The sequence below is a fragment of the Copidosoma floridanum genome, unplaced genomic scaffold, assembly GCF_036245765.1.
Source record: "Copidosoma floridanum isolate Cflo_tuat_1 unplaced genomic scaffold, Cflo_Japanese_pri ptg000014l, whole genome shotgun sequence".
NCBI lineage: Eukaryota > Metazoa > Arthropoda > Insecta > Hymenoptera > Encyrtidae > Copidosoma > Copidosoma floridanum.
In genome coordinates, this window is record NW_028321891.1 from 4,073,973 (window position 1) to 4,096,509 (window position 22,537).

The 22,537-nt window shown below is 44.1% G+C and overlaps 2 protein-coding genes across 3 annotated transcripts; both read left to right on the plus strand.

Annotated features, from left to right (window-relative positions):
- Window positions 1-432: 432 nt before the first annotated feature.
- boss (G protein coupled receptor bride of sevenless) lies at window positions 433-6,795 on the plus strand. Of its 2 annotated transcripts, none has more exons than XM_014351241.3 (10): window positions 433-906; window positions 1,280-1,408; window positions 1,478-1,556; window positions 1,626-1,922; window positions 2,008-2,132; window positions 2,213-2,519; window positions 2,858-3,567; window positions 4,152-4,492; window positions 5,177-5,458; window positions 5,851-6,795. In XM_014351241.3, the coding sequence occupies exons 1-10, from the start codon at window positions 795-797 to the stop codon at window positions 6,163-6,165; spliced, it is 2,697 nt and encodes an 898-aa protein (XP_014206727.2). In that variant the 5' UTR covers window positions 433-794; the 3' UTR covers window positions 6,166-6,795. The 2 variants fall into 2 exon arrangements, with proteins under 2 accessions (XP_014206727.2, XP_014206728.2); XM_014351242.2 differs by having other exon boundaries at window positions 5,856-6,147.
- Window positions 6,796-7,814: 1,019 nt separating this feature from the next.
- On the plus strand, window positions 7,815-10,486 carry LOC106638131 (synaptic vesicular amine transporter). Its single transcript, XM_014351183.2, has 7 exons — window positions 7,815-7,908; window positions 8,400-8,606; window positions 8,891-9,157; window positions 9,229-9,269; window positions 9,339-9,485; window positions 9,573-9,894; window positions 10,245-10,486. Exons 1-7 carry the CDS (start codon window positions 7,815-7,817, stop codon window positions 10,484-10,486), a joined length of 1,320 nt encoding a protein of 439 aa, XP_014206669.2.
- Window positions 10,487-22,537: the final 12,051 nt, after the last annotated feature.

Genomic DNA, 22,537 nt, shown 5'->3' on the forward strand with positions numbered 1-22,537 from the left:
CTTGAATTTAACTCAAAAGCAAATCCCGATTTCATATTTATCATCTCCATGCATTTTGTTTGAAAGGTATACGTCGTATTATCAGCGCACATATTAAAAAACAATTTAATAACCTACGTATACGTTTTATTTAAAAAAAAAAAAAAAAAAAAAAAAGGGGGTGGAGGTGGGCAAAATCTCAAGTGATTCCGTCTGTTTCGAGCACCTTTGTACCGCGAGTGAAAAGCTGTGCAGCCGAGAGGAGGGGTGTAAAGGGGGTACACACATGCTCCACCTGTCAATTACGCGAGCGTGCACAGAGTCTCCTCGTATATCGTACACAATTAACGTGACTCGCGGGAGGGTAATTCGTTTAAGTTGGAAAGAAGAAGGTAGGCCAGCGTCGGCCTGTACGGCTTCCGCGCGGCCGTCGCTAATGCAGTCGGCCGTCATCCACCTCGTGTGTCCCTCGCAAAAAGGAAATTTTCTTCTTCTTCTTTCTCCCCACCCGATGTAGGCCACGCTCCCAATTTCCCGTATCTTCGAGCGGTTATATCTCATGGTGAATCCGATGGTATGTGGTCGCGGGTGTTTCGAGGTGATGGAACATCGAGAGGAGATTATGCAGCGAGTTAGCCGTGGAGAATCATTCGGCCTGACGCGCTCGCCGTAGCGATGATTAGAGGTGGAGGAGAGCCAGCGGCGTAGGGCAAGCTTCTTCCTGGATATCGACTAAACACACGCGCGGCTCCCACGATCGTTCGCTTCGTCCGGCCCGCGAGTTCACCTCGAATTTTCACGAACGGGGGGGAGACATGAGGCTGTGGGCGCTCCTGGCGGTCCTCGGCGGTGTGCTCGCCATCGAGGACTTGGTTTGCATGAAGAACCACACGGTCATCGAGACTTCGGGGGACGCCGTTCTCTCTGGTGAGTGCGTCATTGATCTCATGTGTTTTTGTTTTATAACCATAGTTCAACTGTATTGGCATTTTTATTTTTATTTCATTTTATTTTTTTCAAATTAATTTCATTCGAGTGAGCAATACGTAGAGAATCCGTATAGGAAATCGTTACTAACGAGGCCGATCTAAGTGGGTTTGTTTCAATAACATTTGTCATTACTGCACTACACTGTCATTGTCTGTATTTGATTTTTCGTTTGGCCCTACGGAATGTATATTTTCGAAAGCCCAACTTTTTCCGTTCAAGCGGGGGTAAAAAACTAAAAAATGAGAGAAAAAAAAAAAAAATAAAAAGAATTCTCTCATGAAAGTTTGACGTAACTTGGGGTGTAATTTAGTTTTCATAGACACGGATTACGGACCCGACTGCAACATCTCGTCCCCGAAGAGCATCCAGGAAGTGGCGACGGCACTATTCGCGGCCCAAAGTTTGAACAAAATGGAGTTCGTGCCCGGAATCACGATAGGTAAGGAAAAACGGGGTAAAAAGTGTCCAACGTATAACTTACCCTCGAATCATCACCACGACTTTACAGGCCTCCGACTGTACGACACTTGCAACGACCGGGTGGCCGTGTACAAGCAAGCCCTCATCTCGGCCGTGGAGATGGACTGGTATGGACTTTAATCACCTTAACATAATAAATGTCATACGGTGGATCGATCAATAAAGTAAAACCGTAGCTCGGCGCACTACGACCTCGGGATCCTCGCGCCCCAGCGTTTCGCCGAGGTCCTGGAGCCCCTGCGCAGCCTCGACATAATACCCGTGCACACGTACGCCAACCCGAACCTCAGCCAGCCCCTCGTTGACGTCCTCGTGGACTTTCTCGGCACGTGGGTGACCAGCGTCGACCTTCTGCTCACGGGCTCCCGGCCCATCCTCGACCGCGTGCTCAACGTCACGAAGGAGGCCGGCATTTGCGTCCGTAGCGACAAGGAGCTCGAGCCCGGCGGGGCACCCACCAACGGCACCGAGAGGTGAGTATCGCGCACAAGTGGGCCCCGCAACCAAGTCGAGGGGGCACAAGTGGCAATGATAAAAACCTGTGGCCCCCATGTTCAGGCTGATAGTTGCCGTGGGCGAGCACGAACAGGTCACCACCTGGCTGGACGATCAGGAGAGCTACGGCGACGAGGGCGAGAAGGTCGCCTGGCTCGTGCTGCCCCTCGACAATTCTTACGTCGACGGTAGGTGTCCACTGCCGTAACCAAAGTAACATCGAGAGAAAGTACACAATTGATACCATGAGTAAAAAAAAAAAAAACAGATTTGCTGCCGGAGGGCTCGTACGTGATAAAGCCCGAGCAGATGTTGGTGGATTTGAGCCAGGACCTGGACACAACGGACATATCGTCGGTGCCGGTAGGTACGATAACCCACTCGCCCCACCTGCTCAGCATCGGCAAGGCCATAGTCGAGATAGCCAAGTCGCTGCTCGACCTGCAGATCAAGAGCTGCCCGCTCGGCTCGAGCTCGTGCGCCCTGCCGCGCTTCGAGGCCCAGGAGGACCGGTCCATCAGCAACGCCGAGCTCTACGAGGCGCTCCACATACCTGCCAAGTCCCACTCCACCAGGTACTCGATACATTCACCCGTTCAGTAAAATGGCTCTGGGAGGTATATAACGTTATTTAAAAGATAAAGGCCCAACCTATTACAGACTACTTTCACTCCCCCGTTTTTTTCTTTTTCGTCCAAGTTTTGCGTCGATTCCCCAAGTACACACGATAAAGTTCACGACAGCACACAATATCTGCTAAACAAAAGTCCAAGAGTCGATTGCGTATACGTAACTGTGCATGCAATCAAAGATTCCCCGTCATTCTTCGAAGCATTACTTTTACACGAACTTCGATGCATTTACACGATCCTGAAATTGATGTGAAAAAAAAAAAAAAAACAATGTTGCTCAGGTACATCGTGTCCCGCAAGATCGACGGAGTGCTGACAGAGCAGGTGGCGTACAAGATAGACGCGACGAGTGCGCGCTACCGCGTGGTCGCCGAGAAGGAGGTCCCCAAGCAGCCGCGGCTCTGCGTGAAGAAGCTCGCAAAGAATTGCCAAAAGTGCGTCAACTTCCTGGTGCAGGAGGTGGAAAAGCCAGACGGGAGCGGTGAAAATAAAAAGGAGGATGAGGAAGAGATCGGCACGTTCAAGCCGAGCGTGATGGTGCCGATTTTCTTGACCATCGCGTGTTGCGGTGTCCTCGCCTGCTGCGGGGTCCTCGCGTTCATCGTCTACCGGTACTTCGTCGAGGACATATTGGACGGGAACCCGGCGCTCACCGTCTGCCTGATCCTGGCGACGATGCTGATGCTGAGCAGCGTCGTGCCATTTTGCCTCGAGGACAGGGCCATTGGGGCCGAGTACCTCAACTCTAGGAAAATATTCGTGTCCAGTCTCGCCTTCGGCCTGGCCTTCTCCGTCATGCTGACACGAGCCTTGTTCCTCGCCTTTTCCACTAAGGGGGTCTTCTCGTCCCAGCACATCAATGGCTACTTGCAGGCCCTCATGTTGTTCTTCATGGCCAATGTCGAGGTCGCCCTGTCCTCCACCTTTTTCGCGCTCAACCACACCGGATCCGAGAAAATCATGAGGGACGTTGGGTACATCGGCTTACTCAGTAAGTATACCCTTTTTAGTTTACTGTATTCAAAAGTATGCACATCTGAAAAATGTTAATTTCATCATCACCGTAGAGATATACGATTACTGTTCGACATACCTTTTTTTTACTCTTGCAAAAATATAAGGTACTCGTGTGACGTATAGTCGTGCCAAAAAGCATTTCCCTAGATATTTTTATATTTAAACGCGCAAATAAAATATTCATCAACAACATGCGCAAACAAAGCAAAGCACAAATCAGAACATGATTCGGAGTGAACACCTTGAGGTGTAAGTCAATGCTTCAAAGGCTTCGGAGCTAGGCCAGTTTTTTTGCCACTTTAAACGGTAGCAGATATAAATCCGTCATTTATCATAAACGTTATTTCATTGATGAAACTACGTATTTACGACATTTTTCATTCGCCCCAGTAGTAATTGCAAGATAAAAATAAGACGTATACAAGTATACCTAAAAACGCAATAGTTTCCTACGTAAACAATAGTTTTTTATCGATACAAAATAAAAATAGTTGAAACAATTGATACCAAAAAATATACATGATTTACCCCATTAAATTTTTTTTTTTTTTAATGAAGGTTACGACATTTTCCTGCTCACCGTGTTGTTCTGCACGTGCTGTTTCATCTCGCAGATACAGCGCAACTACCACGAGGGCATATGTTTCTTCGGGACGGCGATCGGGCTGCTCATCTGCTGGGCCGTCTGGCTAACTTGCTTTCTCCTCATGTCCGCGGATAATCGCGACCTGATAGTCTGCTACGGGATCCTCGGCACGGCCTATCTCATAATCCTCGGCATACTCGTGCCGCGCACTTACTTTATGTGCGAGCACTTTACCCGAGGCAAGGACATCATGGCTACGTTCGAGCCCACGGATCTTGGACCCGATCCTAGGGTCAATAATACAGCCAGACAGGTTGGTTGTTCCCATTCAACGTTAATCCTTCAATTTTGGTTTGGTTTTTCCTCCCTCCAACTCTGCGTGTACCTGAACATACGTATATATGGGTGCACGTGCCCGCGTTCGTCGTCCACTACACAATTTCTGCGGGTCTGGGTCATAATTACAACCTAAATGGCAGTTACGTGGTAAACTCGCTCTTTGCGCTTTTTTCCCTTTACCTCGTATTCGTCCAATTAAAAGACGGATAAAAAGTTACCCGCTCGAACTCGCAGCTCGAGGGAGACGTTTATTTTTAGCGCTAGGGGTACAAAATACCCTCATACCCGATGATTAACGGATTCATTAAAAATATCGTTACAAAACAGTGGTTACAAATAAAAGAGACCCCTTGTTTTTTTGTTTTTTTTTTCTTTGGAATTTCCAGTATACGTTACATTTAGTTTTCAAGATATAATTTTCTCGTGAAAACGGGAATCCCCAATATATAACTTGAGGCATCATCTCCGTCATTTACCTCCACTCTATAACTTTGATTTAACTAAGTATAAGAAAAGTGTAAACTGGTAATTTCATGACTTCTGTAAGAACCGGTTATAAAAAAAAGTTCCGAGCTGTTATAACGAAAGAATTTAAAAAAAAAAGGAATTTTCCCACTGTCCGTATGGAAAAAAAAATCCAGAGAGCTTTCCATTTTAGGCTCTGGACATGCAGTCGCGCCAGCCGTTCTACGACTACGTGAGCAGCGCGGGTCCGGCAAGTCTGGCCCAGCAACCCCAACCCGTGCCGTCGTTGGCCAACTATTATGGCAGCACCAGCCCAAGCCTGGGCCACCGACTGGCCTCGAGGTTTTCCCTAAGACGCCGCAGCCCAGAGCCCAGGCGCACGCCCGGATACAACAACTACGGCTACCGGCCCGAGATGAGGGAGCTCGAGGTGGCTCCCTACGTCATTCCGCGACTCAACATCGAGGACTCGGACGTGAGTTCAAGCTCCTATCGACAGGAATGAGCATTTACCTTGTTTTCCCTTACAAAATGTTTTCCCTTACAAAAATTACACTAGTTGTACATACACATCGAACGCACCATCGTTCAATGTACTTTGACGAGGGTCAAAGAAGCTATGTGTGTAGGAAAAAAAAGATACGTATCTGATTCACGTGTGCACGTAGCCTTCCACACACACACACACACACACACACACACACACACACACACACTTTATATCCATATTGTGTCCTGATAATATATATAGCTCTATCTCACCTCTCTTGTGCACATTGGGGAAGATTATAATCAAGCCCCGATACAGGCTAAATAGTAAAAAAATCCCGAAAAATGGCCCCGATTGATCCGATACGTTTGTCCAAGGTTAGCGAAGCGCAGCGATCTACGCGGAAAAGCGGGTCGATTTCGGGGGCGACGAGTACAGCGGCGTTGCCTGCGCCAGAGGCCCGCTACGCGATCAGGAAGAGCCGAGCCAGAGACAAGCGCGCCGGTCGTCCTTCCGCCGGCCAAAGTTTCTCCGTCGAGACCGAGGTCCACGTGGAGGATCGGCGGTCCCCGACTCCGCGGGGCCACAATGAGCCGTACCCCAGTCGCGAGATCACCAGCAGCCCAAGGCTCACCCCCAGCATCAGGGAGGAGCAGGAGAACGAGCACCCCGTGCGCATCACTCGCTTCTAACAACGACCTCTGGGCCATTCAATACTCTTTGTTTTTCCTTTGACCTTGTTGATGTTGTTGTTGTTGTTGTTGTTACTGTTGTTATTGTTGTTAAAGTTGTGCCTCCAAAAATGTGTTTTTGTTGTATCTTGGAATGGAGAACGAGGCGTGTTGGGAAAGCAAAATTTTATTTCTGAGCATTTTCTTGATACCCTTTGTTCAATCTCAGGGTCCTTTGAGATGGATCTTTAAAAATCTTGCATCTTTGGATAGTGTCATATTGAGGAAAACGATCAAGTATGTAGCATAACTTTAGATAAATTTGATGTTTACCTACGTGATACTGTTGACATTACCATTTGACTCTTAATATGTACGTTATATGTTAATTACAGTTAATCACCTTGATTTTTTATCTCGTATATTGTATGATTATATTATTGTTAAAACACGTGATGCCAACAATTGCTTGTATTTAAAGTTATACGTATCTTGTGCTTCGAACGAGTGGATATGGTACTGTCTTTTCCTTTTTTTTCTTCGATCTCTTAGACGTTACACTTGTTTATGAAATACAAACTTTTCGTGCAAAAATAAAAATCAAGAAAAAAAAAGACATGTAAAACCCAACAGAATTTTAAAATAGTTTAAACATGATACGGTGTAGTAAAAATGTATAACCGTTAAATAGTAAGTGCGCATCTTGGAAAATTTTGTAATGAAAATCTCATTGAACTTAAAAACTTAATGTTTGACGGACCAAAGTTCTTAAATACATACATATAGTATGTAAGCTAATGGAAGCAAAACATATATTTTTAGTGTAAATATTGTACATACCCGAAAAATAAAATCCCAAATTTCACCTATAACATACATGTATGACACTTTGGATAAATAAAAACGATGTATACTGCCACGAATGACGAATCAATGAAAGTACAATTTACCTAAAAAAAAAAAAAAAAATCAACTGGTATACCGCGCGACAAACCCAACGACGAATGGTCCTCTTCACGGGGGCTTTTTCCTCGCGGCAATGATGATTAGCAGGAAATCAAATGCATCGAGTATCGACCGGGAAGCAGGAGCGTCGAGCGGAGGTGAGCAAAAAAGAAAAGAACGAGGACAAGCGGTGGGCGAAGACCCGCGGAAACTCCATTGGGTCGCAGGTGCGTCAATCTCGGGACGCGGTAATGGATTCCCCGAGTATATATCCTTTGCCCACGGGAAACCTTGATCACCGACCACGCGCGTACACCCCGAGCTCCGGCATTAAAAATCGCCCCAACCCTGCACACGTATCCTCCGAGCTTATGTCTCTGGGTGGTGATGAAAAGTGGCTGAAAATTACTTCCACCCCATGAGGTCGGCCAAAGAGCCGGCTAACGCGAGAATAAGTCTGCCGGGGGTAGATAAAGCCAGCCCCGCCGCGCGACGGATCGGGAAGAAATCGAAAAGTGCAGGCAGCCGTGAAAACCGCGCGTGCGCCCTGTGCCCCGCCTGTAGGTTCTCTATAAAGCGAGCCCGACCAACCGATTGCCGAGGATTCTGTGCGGGATGCCCGCGGCGTTGCGATTCTCACGCGGGTGTCCTTCCAAATGACGCTGTTTCGGGGTTCCATCGTCGTCGTGGTGGCCCCGGCCTAGTAGAGGATGGAAGAACCAAACATGTGCAGGACCGAGGGGAAAAACTCGAGGCTCCTGCTGGTGACCACGGTCTACCTGAGCCTCCTGCTCGACAATATTCTACTCACCGTCGTCGGTAAGTCTTCTCTCCTATTATATTTTATCCTGGCAAGGACTCGGCCAACAGCTGCTCGGTTGCAAGTAAATACTTACTGTGTTACTTCGACTGTTTTCTTTGCGGTGCGCTTCTTTCGATACGACCAAGAGTGTGGGTGAACCGCGGGAAATCCGCGATTCGAGGGTAAAGTGGTTTCGTTACTCGTCAAACAGGGGGGTGGATTTGAAAAATCCGTGGGGGGAAAACTTGGAGCCGCGGGGTGTTTTCGTACTTTGGAACTTTGTCGTCGTGCACTTTATGAGCCCCTTGGAAACGACTTTCCAGTGAGGATGATAATTACGCGGGAGAAAACGGAGGTTTTTTCCCATCATCCCCTGTATGCAGTACTTGAAAACTCGAGTCTACACACAGACAGTATGGAGCAAGTTTCACGAGGTTTTTCCGATCGAGGGAATAAAAGTTGAGGGAAAAGGGGGAGGAAAGTTAATGCGTGGGTTGTTGTGTTTTAGTGCCGATAATACCGGACTACCTGTACACCCTCGAGGGCAATTCGAGCGGCAGCGAGGAGGACGAGAACGGCCGGGTCGGGGTGTTGCTCAGCTCCAAGGCCTTCGTGCAGCTGGTTTTGAACCCCGCGGTGGGAACCCTCACGGGGACTTTTGGCTACGCCAAACCCCTCCTCCTCGGCAATTTCGCCCTTCTGTTGGCCGCGCTGCGTAAGCCACCTGTTTTCTCTATTATTGCTTCCCCCTTTTGGCTCATGCAATTTTCAATGTTATCCCCTCCCTTTGTCCAAATGCTCGGATTACCTTGTACTTTGCCCACTATACATGAGTAATGGTGTGTTTTATCTCCTGAATCATCAATCTCTGTGCAGCGCATGATCGATGTATTGTTTTATTTTCATTTATTTTTTCTTAATTCCCTGCAACCTGGTGTACTTTATGTCGCACTCTTCCAAAAGTCGGGGGTATAGGCAGAAAAATTAATATGGCCATAGTATTTTCGTTCGGTCGGACGTTCGAGGTGCTCTTCTTGGCGCGGAGCATCCAGGGCGTGTCCTCGGCTTGCATCGGGGTCTCGGGGATGTCGCTGGTGGCCTACCAGTATCCGGAGGAGGACAAGCGCTCCAAAGTCATGGGCTTCGTCCTCGGCAGCATAGCCGTGGGCGTCCTCCTGGGCTACCCCATGGGCGCGGTCCTCTACGACCTCGAGGGCAAGACGGCCCCCTTTCTCCTCGTCGCCGGGCTCGTCGTCCTTCTCATAGGTTCGTTCGCCCACCATCGAGACTCACCGCGCATAACATATTATATTTATACTTGACTTTGATTTTTCCAGGACTCCAGCTGCTCCTCTTGGACTTCCGGCCGACGCCGCGGGTAAGGAAACCATCACATTCCGTCCTCCCTCTGTTGGGGCGTGTATAATAAAGGTGGGCTCTGTTGCAGAAAACCGAGGAACAGCCGAATTGGGCGCACCTGCTGTTCGACACCCACATACTGGTGGTGGCTGGGGCCATTTGGTTCTCGACAACGCCCATGGCCATCCTCGAGCCGTGCCTGCCCATCTGGCTGCGCACGCACGTCAAGCCAAAGGTACACCTACGTGACATTGGTGAGAAAAAGAAAAAGTGATGTATCTGTTTCTCGTGTGTGTCCCCCTTTCCCCCGCCACCCCGGTAGAAGTGGCAGCTGGGCACCGTGTTCCTGCCGGACAGCGTGGGCTACCTCATAGGAACAAACTTCTTCGGTATGGTGGCCTACAGGTACGGGCGGTGTAAGACCGCCGTCGTGGCAATGCTGATGGTCGGGCTGAGCGCCCTCGCGATACCGGAGGCCGACAGCATCTTGGAGTTGACGATTCCGCACTTTGGCCTCGGATTGGGCATTGGGGTGGCCGACGCTGCCCTCGTGCCGCTGCTCGCCTCCCTGGTCGACCAGACCGGCGGCTACGGGCCCGTCTACTCGATTCAACAGATCGCGGTCAGCTTCGCCTACTCTCTGGGTAAAGTATACACTATTACACATGATACCTAAATACACGTGCAATGGCTTTGGACAGGTTTGTTGTGAAATGCGATTGACGGATCAGATGTATCGATCCGAAACGCGCATCCATACGCAAATCGAGTTTCATCGGCTTTTATTTTTTTATTTTTTTATTGATCCGGTGCGAGTGTGATGCGTATTGCCAATGGGGTTGATTTGCACACATGTACATTGGTTTCGACTGGTGCACATTTAGATTGACAATGTACGCGTTGCGTACGGGACTAGGAGTCGTTATCGCGTAAGAACAACGAGGTAATAGTTGTCTAAAATAATGTATATATTACATACACGTTCGTGTTTCAGGCCCGATAGCGAGCGGCGAGTTGGTGAAGAGTGTGGGCTTTGCGTGGGTGATGCGAGTCGCCGGACTGGCCAACGTGGCCTACTGTCCTCTCCTGGTGTACCTGGCGCTCGAGCGTCGAAAGCACCAGCCCCTGGCGGAGGCGCGCGGCAACGGGGAGTACTGCTCTTTCGAGAAGCCGGGGCTGCAGCCCCAGCGGCAATTTCAGTACGAGCGCTTTTACGACTCGGACGACGGGCTTTAAAAGGCGACATGTATACGCGACGTTTTTCTTCTGACCCTCTTCTTTTTTTTTTTTTTTTTTTTCTCTCTTCTTCTTCTTGTGTTCTTGTGGCATCACGTTTTCTTGCTCTCTTGTCTATTGTGTGTACGTGTGCGTCTTCCTTCGGAATGGACGTCGAGTTCGGGGAGACCAATGAAACTTCCAAGATGTTCGAGCACGTTCGCGGCTCCATTATATACGTATATAAATGCCGTATTGACAAACTTTCGAGTACTTTGGTTTTATAGTGCCTCAGAAGCAAATAATACCGCAAAATTGTGTTTGGATTCATAAACTAATGGCCTCGTTTCGAGCATTTTTTTCGGACTATAACGGAATAATCATTGCACCGGGTATTTTCTCTCTTTTTCGAAAATTGCGATGGTAAGTACGCTCTTATTCGAAAAGACGTGAAAAAGCGAGGATGAAAAAGTTTACATCAAACGGATGTAATCGCGTGTTTTTTTTTATTTCACTGCGTACACGCGAAAACAGGTCAAGGGGTTGTCGATTGTGCAAAGTCTTCACTGTACATTACCTTTTCAAAAATTAAACTGTTTTACACGAGTTACGCGTAAATGTGTGCATCCACATTTATATATATATATATATGTTTCGTATGATAAAAGCGACTTTTTCAAATATTGATATTTCCAGTCATACGTTTATTGTGTAAATAATATGTTATATCCTTATTCTCTGTACCAGTAATATTTTAAAAAGATAAAAATACACACATGTAAAATATTAAATTGTATGAAATATTTAATACAAAAATTTGTAATTAAATAAAAGCATCGTTTTATGTAAAAAGTCTGGAATATATTGAATAATTTGATAATACCTTGGATCCCTCATACTTTGAACGCTCATTCCATAGCCGAATTTTGTCCAGCACTTATTCTCGCAAACTATTTCTTTACCTTAAATAACAAAGAAAAGGTTTGTATGATGGTTATCATTTATTATGCACGAGAACAAAGAAAACCGTAAATATTCATTTTGTCGGAGTTGAAAAGGAGCGCGGGTGTAAACACATAAAAGGGGGAAAAGAGCTTAAATTCTTTCGCTGCTGCTCTTTGCACCGTTAAAGACGAAGAAAATAAAAACAAAAAGCACTCTACGTTTTTCTCTTATTTTTCTACCCTCTGGTGTGAAAAATTTTAATTACAATAGAAACCAAGTTGCTTTCATCCAAAAGCTAAATGATACATTTTTAAGTCCGAAAAAATTTTCTGAGTTGGTTATAGAGACTTTGTAAAAAAACTTGAATTTCTACGTAATTATTTCTTAATTTTAGTCAGTTCTTTACATACATGTTGTTTCAGACATTTGGATTTAGGAATAATAAATTATTAAGGATTTAAAAACAGATGCTTCAACGACATGAAATAAAATATTAAATGATGTACAAAAAATTCAAAAACATTAATTTAATCAGGAAAAATGAATTATCTCTCCTGTCACTTTGAATAAAGATGAAAAAAAAAATTAATCTTCGATGGATTAAAACAAAAGAATGATTAATTTTAGAATGATTTATTATTAGGAAAAAAAATATACGAGCAATTAACAATTTGTTACAAATACTATGAGTGAAAGGACACTGAAAAACTACCAATCAACACGAAAAACTTTTCACCAGCGGCTCGTAGATCTAGTATCTGGATAAACTTTGAGGATATATTTTTTAATGCACAAACTTTAAAACAAAATAAAATCCTAGGTTTTAATAAACATTTTTCTTCTGAAATTATGATTAACTGTCAAAATGTATTAAATGAACTTTCAACACCATTACCTTAACATCGTTCGAAGACATTACGTTTTAACGAAAAATAAAAGTTTAAACGAAATAAAAATTAAAAAAAATTCTGCATCTGTCGAACGGAAATCGAAAAATATATACATGTTGAAATGCACCTTTTACTCTGATTTCCACACTTGACTTCCAACCCGATCAACTTTTGAACGGAAACTTTAAATCATAAAAAAGTTTTTACAACATTCCGGGCTTCAATTTAGCTTTTATTTATGACTGTTTGGAGTATGATGTCATTTAATATACATCAATTATTTTGAAACAGAAGTGCATTTGACTTCAGTATCGTGGTTTCCATCATGTTGTGACATACAAAAACATTCTAAAGTTCATTAAAAGTACGTGGCCCGCATACAAACAGCTAGCAAAATAATGGTGAGTTTTGATTTCTTAAAAAAAAATCATTTTTTTGTTCAAGAAATTATTTCGTTAAATTTGAAGTCATTGTCAGATTATCAAAATTTTTTCGATTCTTTCCAGCATAAAATTATAATGATTGTGCTAATTTTAACAATTAATATTACCGTTCAAGAATTGCACTAAATAAGTTATCACAAAATAGCATCAAGTGTGCTGCTAATAAAAAATATTGCAGTGGTTAAAAGAAAAAAAAAAATTAATATAGAAACATACGAGTTTTGTTAGAAAAATGTCAGAACAATTTATTGATTATGCAAAAAGTTGTAGGGGATTGAAAACGATTTGTTACACAAATCAACACACATACTGATAATAATCAGACATCTAATTATAATATACAAGGTTTTGTACTAAAAAAGAGAAAGCAAGTACAAAAAAAACCATACAATTAATATTATTTTGGGGTCTCACATAATCTTTTTTTTTCCTTTCCAGAAATCAGAAAAGTGGCTTCCATCGTTAATTTACGTTTGTACTCACTACACACTATTATTTCGTAACTCGTATCTCATACAAATACCCGACACATCTGCTCTTTTCGTATGGACCATTAATAGCCCACGCTATCTTTGTCCCCGGCTGACGGGGTTGTGTACGCTTGTCTCCGCATTTTTGCACACACGCCATCCAATGAATGCTTAATGCAGCCTCTGACCTTTCCTGATCCCACTCTCGCAAAATTCCCATAAACAGAACAGGGTTAAATTTTTACAAGCTACACCGACGCTGCTGGAGACTGGCTGGGCTTCGACTCTCGCGCACATCGAACTTTAATGCATTCGTTTTTACGGATCTCGCTCTGCTGTTATTGAGCTCCCTTTTCTTTCTATTCCTACGGCCTGTGTGTCCTTTTGTCCCCTTCGAAGACAATTAAGAGTAACAGAAATATATCGGTTTCACCTCGTGACCCTTAATCACCCGTAAATTTATAAGAATCACTTTGTGCATGCGATATGCGTATAATGTAGCCCAGTAAGGTGCAGTAAACAACTAAATCAATGTTTACAGCCAACTGCTGCTTCATACGGCAATCTCCCCTCGCTTGGCCTTTTGAATATTCAACGGTGCTCCGCTGCGGCCAAGATACGTTAATGCGCTAAAAAAGTTCGGTGCTTGTGTATTTTTGCGAAAATGACAAAGTGGCTGTTTTAAATTTCATCCGCGTGCTCGGCGATATCTCTTTGAAATTCAAGCATCAACGATGGATGAAGTGTCGGTGTGTGACTGGTATAGTAAGAGGCTCGTAATGGATGCTGGACTCGCTTTTTTACCTAATCTCGAATCGATGACGCTGTATAATGTACACGCCAGCATTAAACATGTAAGTGGACGCAACCTTGTTCGCTTAACATTGACTAGATTTCAAAAATTATTATTTGCCAGTTCTTATTTTTTCAATTTAAATATATGCCGTGTTTATAAAATAATTCAGTCTCATTAATCAAGTATATTTTTTATTTTTATTATCTAACGACACGTGATTCCTTTGGAAGCTATTGCGTGAGTAAAAAGTGGATTATTACGATTATAACGAGAAAAAGTGTTCCACGTGCCGAGAATGCGTATTGGCTGATTTCTGGAAATTAATTACGTAAAAAGCCTTGATGATTATTTCCTACAATAAGAACAATGATTTCCTGCACTTGTATGGGAACAATAAGATGTTTCGTAGAGCAAATAAATACCACACAACTGCAAAGAAATTAAAGAAAACTTTTTAAGAGCTGAGAGATTAGTTCATTATGCAGTTGAAAAAAGTTGCAAGTCTCATAAAAATGAAACTCTTCTGAAGCATAGTTCCGTCCAGAGTGTAGTAGTGGTCTAAATGGTGAAAAACTCATAAAGTGGAAAGTTAAAATTTTACGACTAAATTGTGGAGAAAAGAGATGTGGTTCTCACAACAAACATCTCTTGATGGCTTTGTTCCAATTTGATGATTTAAGTTCATATAAGGTTCCGAGAAACAAAAGAAAGCTCAATACCCAAAATTATTATTTGGTATTAATGTGAAAAAACAAAAATAACTTTGTAATTATTAAAACTCATCAATTAAATTTATAATCAATTTTATATAAAAGTGCTGTCATTATACTTATTGCCCATTATGAGGTGGTTGACGTGCCTTAAATGGAAAAGATTCATATTTGCTAAATTTAGGTATTCATTTTTTCTTCTTTTGTTACGGGCACTTTGAAATGTCTAATGCATTTCTTTCTTTCTTTTTTTTTTTCGAGTTCCTTTCTTTTTCTCTGTCAAATCAAGCTTTTATTTTTCTCAAAGGGATCAACGTTTTCAACTCTTTAACCAATGTATTCTTCAAATGAAACAAAATATTCTTAGCCAAATTGTAAAAACACGTATCACGAAAAAACATTTTCAATATCCCATAATTTATGAAAACATTTTTAATAAAAAAAAGCGACAATCAAGTTAGTCGAAATTAGTAACACCCGCAAATTTTCCTTATCGTTGCTTCGAACGAAAACACGCTACGATAAACACACATACCCAACGAAAAGTCGTGTCATCGTACAGTTGTGTATATCGATTTCTCGGGTCCAAACGATTCCACCCCACGGTACAAAAACACATGTTACGCGGTCCAAATCCCCCTATACGTATGTGCGAGAAGGTTGCAACAACTGCGAGAGCATCATTACGGATCGTGACACCCCCATCGACCGATCAATCAATCTCCTGATCGCGACTGCCATTCAATTAATCCCACCTCCGTTGAACCGCACTCTCTCTTTATGTAACTACAATTCCAATTTCATTGCGCTTTAAAAAATCTTCCCGCAAACGGAAAATCTCAAAAAACATACAGTGGATTCGATTTCAACGCTGAGTCTCCTCCGCATTCCGCGATCGCCCTCGACAAATCAGCGGCAAATTCCACGGCGGAGCCCACGAACCCCGTCATCGGAGGGGAGACGACTCTACGACAAACACAGAGTATAACACACTTGGGGGGGAGGAGAAAAAAAAAAAAAAAAAAAGATAAATAAGCTGATGCTCCGAAAATTGCGGCGCGCCCGCGTCACTTCAGCCCCAACACGCGCACCACACGCTTGCCGCGGGGGAGGAGGGGATGCCGCTCCGTCCGGGGTCGAAAGCGCGCCGCACTCCCGCTATCGATCCCCCCCGGTCGACCGACGCCACGCGGCTCTCCTCCTCCTCCCTTTTCGACTCTGCGGCGCGAGCGAGCCTCTTACGGGCCTTTTCTACAGCTCCTATATATCCTCGGCCGGTCGGAAGCTCGCGCCTCCCCTTCCCCCTGATCCCAAGGGAGAATCGAAAAAATATATACATGTATACGCAGGGGAGCCCGAGGCAGTAGAGACACAGGGTAAGGGGAGGTGGCGCGCGATGTGGCGCAAACTCGGTGCGTGTGCCACTCACTGCCCGCCTGGCGGAGCTTGCGAGCAGTGAGCTTGGGAGCTTTCGAGTTGCCGCGTCGCGTCCTTCCTGCGTAGTCGCGGGGTAGCCGCACGCGGTGCACGCCGCCGACTCGCCAGTACATCGGGCTACCACCGATGACGGACTGCAGTCTTCTGGTGTGTTGTGAGCCTGGAATACACCAAGTGGACCCTCCTGCACCGAGACTCGGCTCGTGTTTCAAACAAACTACCCAAGCTTCGTTCCCCTACATGTACGTATATGTGTATGTCTGTGTGGCGGGGGGGTTTCAATATCATTCCCCCCTCCATTTATCGCGGTTGTCATAACTTTTGCTTACCAAAATCGAAAAAGGGGGCACGGAGTTACGGGTGTCGCTTGCTCGAGTGAAATAATGTATCTGGCGCGTTCAAGTGTATCGGCGAATGTATATATACCCCCGCTGTATAGTTTCCATTGAGTGTACGTAAACTGTTACGTGGGGACGAGGGAGAAGAGCTTCGCGGGTGGGTGGGAGGTATATATAGATAAGATATGGATAAAGATAAATCCTACGGTATAAGGGACAGGGATGGTGCGACCGGAGGGGGGACGGTTAATAAATGAGGGTTAGTGGGCTGACGACTGTGGATTTGGTTCATCCGCGATGGGTGTACGCGAGTAAACTTGTCCCCTCTTTTTGGCTCCGTGTGACCGACGAAATTGTTTTGTCGCAAAGCGTCGGAAAAATTTTGTCGGACGTCGTTTTATAATTCATGTTGGGAAGCATTGCTTTTACTCGGTCGTGGATGTTTGCTTATAAGTTATATAATGTATATGGGTGTATGCGGCAGTATTGACGTCTTTGCGGGAAAAAAAAATATTTGGTTGAAAGAAGCGTGACTAATAAACTCATTGGTCAATTTGAGAAAAAAAAAAAAAAAAAGAATAATAATAATTCGTTACTTTATGACTAATTTTTCAGTAGTTGCAATGATAATTTGGTCAATTATATTGTGGGTTCTGTTTTAATCAATACGCTGGTGACAGGTGCTTCGGCACATAATGTTGAAGCAAACAGTGGTTCACCGAAAACAAAAGAAGACAAAGTGTCCGCAAAAGATCATGATTTAAACTTCCCGGAGTAGCTATAGCACAGCTGCATTTTTAATAAAATACGGTAAATATTTTAACATTATTGCTATTCTTATCACGTTTACAGTACGCGCGAATTTTTTGTCTTGGCTGACTGTCCGACTAAATATTGATGTGTACTACTGGCCGGCTGAGAGTCGTATTATTCATTGAGAGTACAAAAGAAATAGCACCTCTCACGAGAATACGTACCGTTGAATCAATAAAGTTGCACGTAAAACGAATAACAAAGCAAAATGTGATTAATAAATTAGGAAAGTTAAAAAAAAAAGCAAAAAAACACAATCCGAAGCAATGTGATTGACAAGAAAAAAAAGAGATGAAAAAAAGGTCGTGCTGCAAGTAAATACCGTCCGCGTGTAAAATGCAAAAAGGCGTGATGATCGCGAGCGTCAACATATATATCTACAGCACGCGGAGGACTGGAGTAAGGAGGCGTGAGCACGCGAGGAATCTACACGGAGAGGTTTATTAAGAGGGCAGGCGCCTCTTCTTCTTCGCGAGTAAAGCGTCTGATACATCGGGAGCATGAAGAGAAGAAGAGGACCCTAGAGCCAGAACAGCTTGAGCACCAGCTCGAGTGGTGTCATTATATTTACGTACACCAGTGGTTACACTACCGCGTTGTATAGTCTCCTTCACTCGCGCGCGCCAATTTTCTGCACCGGCCGATCCAAACGTGCGCCCCTCGGTGCGCGCAAGCGCTCGACCGATGTTTTACGCGACACTGCTGTACGCCACTGTGTAACTGCTGCTCGTCTCCCTCGACCCCCCCGGGTCCGATGCTACCGCAACTAAACTGCGATGCTCTCGTTTACGGGAACGCGCCAGTTTCGGTAATTGCTTGGAAAATCGCCGTACTTGCTTCGAATGGTAACCGGCTGGAGTTTGAATTTGGAGTGCGTAAACTAACGGCGGATTTCGGACGTACGAACTGTTATTCTTTCGGCCGGTGAATGTTTTATTACCTATATACTCGGGAAATTGATGTTTATTTAAGTTTATCGAGCGACTCGACCAACCAATCTAAAATTCGTTTCCGCAGTTTCGGCATAAGTGGAAATGTGTGTATTTTTCTTCCTCGTATAACATCTTCGTAATCATACTTTCATTTAATTTCATTTTTTTCATATTAACTATACCTACAACAGCAAGTACAATAAATGTAAAATGTTTGTTGCTTGATTAATTTAATAAAAATAATGTAAAATGCTTTTAATTAAATCGAAGCTACAAGTTTAATGCGATAAAATAATGTAAGCGTCCAGGGTAAATACAAGTTTTGACTGCGATCGGTAAAAAATATAGTTTTAAGAAACAGACACATTTGACTGAAAAGTTTCATGTTAATTACTGGCTAGAATATAGGGATAAGTGGCCCCATTAGCCAGTCTGCCCTATCATCGAGGGTCTGAGCAGTAAACACGGAAATGATCATGATAAAGTGACGTACATGGACGAAAAAAACTTTTCTTGGGAATTATTAAATATCATAGCCTACAAAATACTCAATGTTCATATTAGTGTTGAATTCAGTTCATTAGGACATAATAATACATATAGACCTCGATAATTGATCCATTTGTTCTTTATGGGACTTGATAGTAGAGCCAAAGAATTTCTTTTTTTTTTTTTAATTTTATTTAATCAGTAATGATTATATCCATCATGAATATTTTAATTTTCAACTATGACGTACTAGTTAAGTCATCGATATTTGATCGTTCTTCGTAAACTTTTGTACTTCAAACGCAAATTTTATTTTTCCATATGTTGTATTAAAAAAGAGGAACACAAGGCAACCATTTTTTTGATCCCAAAAAGGTATGCTTTTCTTTTTTTGCAAATTGCAACTTTAAAGTAAAAAAATGATATAAAATCCACTTGAACTAACTCAAAAAAGTAGTGGGCAATAGACAATCGTATCGTCCACAAAAAAAAAAAAAAAAAAAAAAAAAACACATAATACGAAGCAGACAAAGATTCGAAAACAGATACAGGGCTCTCTTTATCAGCACGAGCAAAACGAATTTCCAGCGAAAAGTGGAGGCAGAAATAATACATACGTGCATCGAGCACGTCTGACCGAAGCCGGTCTCGTTCTACTGCGCCGCGGCTCGCACGCGATCGGCTAATCCAGTCCCTCGGGGGCTCGTTGCATACGATATGCCATGGTAGTTACACATGGTATCGCGTAGTCAGTCTAAAGCTGTACATCAAGAAAAAAAAAAAAAAAAAAAAAAAAACTATGGAAATTACAGAGAAATTTCAGTGAAAATTACTGCTATGCACAACAAAGTTGACAAAAGAGAAAAAAACCTCACTCTCCATTTTTGTAATTTAAGTCAAATCGAGGTTACAAACCAGTAATTTTGTTACCATATATATTACAATTTTTACCATTCAAACAGTAATTTCGATTCCGCCAATTTGTGATAACATTTCCTGAAATTTACAATTTTTATGCGTAGTATTATTTTTCTCTCCACGTATACTTTAGACACCTCAGTTTTCCAGCTTTAAAAGTAAAATAAGTCTATAAAACGAATGATTATTCGTGAAAAAAAAAAAAAAAAAAAAGTGACGAGGGTTTTCGCGCTCGAGCGCACCGTCGTCAATCACCTGCGTCCGTGATACGAATCGTGCATAAGCTCGATCTCCCCCCTCTCTCTCTCGTTTTACCGTATGTTTTTGTATGTATATACAACGAGTCTGCAGCCAGGCAAGAAAAATCGCCGCTCGTTAATGTCGCCGTCCATTTATCTACCGCGGTCTGCCCCCCCCTCCACCCCCCATACCAATACCCTGTCGTGAACGCATACATTTTTTTTTCCCTCGTACACTCTCTTCGTTTATGCGGCGCACGAAATCTCAACCTATGAAGTCATCCCGTTCGACGAAGGTGCAAATCCACCCGACAAACAAACTCTCACACGCGCTGCATAAACGTCCGACCGTATAGGGTCTAAACGATTTCCTTTCGTTCCATTGGGACTTTATTTTGGTCTTGGATGAAAAAAAAAAAAAAGCAGGATTCTCGTGGAGCAATAAACATTTAAATCAAACCGAGAGAAAAGACATAGGCGTCGGGGGTGGAATAAAGGAGCAAGTCCCCAACGCCGCGATCGTGTTTTCAATCAAGCCTCCGTAACTCGATTCGCCCGCAAAGCAAAGAGCCCCACGTATATAAGGTTGCACGCTCCCCTTGCATTACGCAATAAATGTACATATACATGCAAGGGGGGGGGGGGAGCAGAGCACCTATTGTACTTCCATCCATACAACGGTTATATTGTATACGGCGTGCATCGCTGGGAGCAATTACCGATGCATTTCCCGGGAGGGCGGCTTCCTTCGCGTCGCACGGGGTCTCGAGCTATGTATAGTATATACGGGGAAATCGAGTTTCTTCGCTGAAGTTGACGCCACGCGTGTGCACACACCCTCGCATAGAACAGTACAGGGATATAAACATTCATTGTTCGCCCATACTCCAGCTCGACTTTCGAGCTTTCACGTGTACGTAGGTTTGCATCTTTCAACAATTTATTGCCCTCTCGGAAGATCCATCAGCAGCTACACGCCCGAGCGCAAACGCTATCCATTATTCCGGCGACCCTCTCTTCTTCACTTCTTTTTTTTTCAGCTTTCACGCGGGTCCTCTTGTTTTTTTCATCGGAAAACTCTGGCTCCGTTTGTATACTGTAAGCCGCGGGCCATTAACGTCAAGTTACAAAGTTTAGGTATACTTTCATCGCTGATGATTTAAAAATTTACAAAGTTAACAGATGTAGACTCGGAGCTGGATGCAAACAGCCACTGGTGGTATAAACGTACGGCCGAGGCCGTTAGCCGCACTTACGGACCGATCGATAATTGGAGCAGTGATTCCACGGCCTATGCGCTCACGGGAATCGCCGTCGTTTGCGAATAATCGCGGAGCACTTGATTTGTCCACCACTGGTTGGAAACGGATATCAATTTGTAGCCTCGGTATTTTTCACGGCACGTAGCACGAAATAAACACCAGAGAAAAATAATGGCTCTTTTGAGCGTCCATCTCGGTGTCCCGAGGCCAGGGGCGCTCTTGTTCCCAGCCACTCGCCCATAACCGGCGATTACAAGTCTCCCCCAGCTGCATCTTACACTCCCCCGTACAGCCCGGGGCTTCGTGCGCTGGTATACGCGTGGGTATAACGCGCAGAGTTCACGGAAAAGGAGGCGAAGGTGAGAGCGATCCCCTTCCTTCTCTCGACAGCTTCTTCTTCTTCTTCGGCTTGTGCTCGCGATCGCGGCGCATAGCTGGTTAAAAGAGCACCTGCTCTCTGTGCCCCCGCGTTTAATTAGCAGCATCGATATTCCGAGCCCCCTCCTGAGTCGAGTTTTCGAGCGCCTCGGGTTTCCACCGCGTTATAATTACGTACATCCGAAACCAAAAGGGGCTCAACCCCCCCGCTAACGAGCTCTGAAAAAAAAAGTTGTGTTTTTTTCCCCCTCTGCTCGCCCCGTTCCTGTTAATGGAATTGTCGGGAGTATAGCCAATCGAGTTTGCCTTTTGTTTTTCACTAGAATATGAAGGCTATTATCAGTACAAAGTTGCGAAATGACTTTGCAATGAGAGGCAAACATTGTATTATGTGTGGAGAAAAGTATAAAAGCAGCAGGATCTATTTACCTTTGAGCGGGCGACGAAACGTCCCGAGTCGGTGAAATTGAACGACGATATCGATACAGAGGTGCGTCTCTTTTTTAATATACATCGCCGGGTAATAAAAGCGATTTTTTTTAAACCACCGCAAAAGTCGCGGATAATCGATGGCGATAAAAAAGTCCATCAGGCCTTGTGGGACGACCTCAAAAACGCATCGCTTTGGTTTTTTTTTTCCCCCCATTTTTTTCTCTTGCAAAGTTTTGCTGAGGCACCGGAGCTAAAATTAAAAGTGCTCGTGTAAAAAAAGCGCATAATCTACGCTACGGGTTTTCCCCCGAGTGACGTTTTCCATTAGAATATCAAATGGAATCGGCAGAAAGGCGCGCGAGTCGGGATTTTTTTAGCGATCCACCGGTTAAATATTTACATTTGCGCGCATCCCAGGGATAAATCCTGGTATTTTAGCGCGAGAAATCAGTGTACACAAAAATGTATACCACAGAAGGCTTGCGGTAAAAGCACTAAAAATACAGCTCGGAGCTTCGCTTGTATCCACGAGTTTCGTAATCGATTAACGCGTTGAAAATTTTCATGCCACTCAAATCCA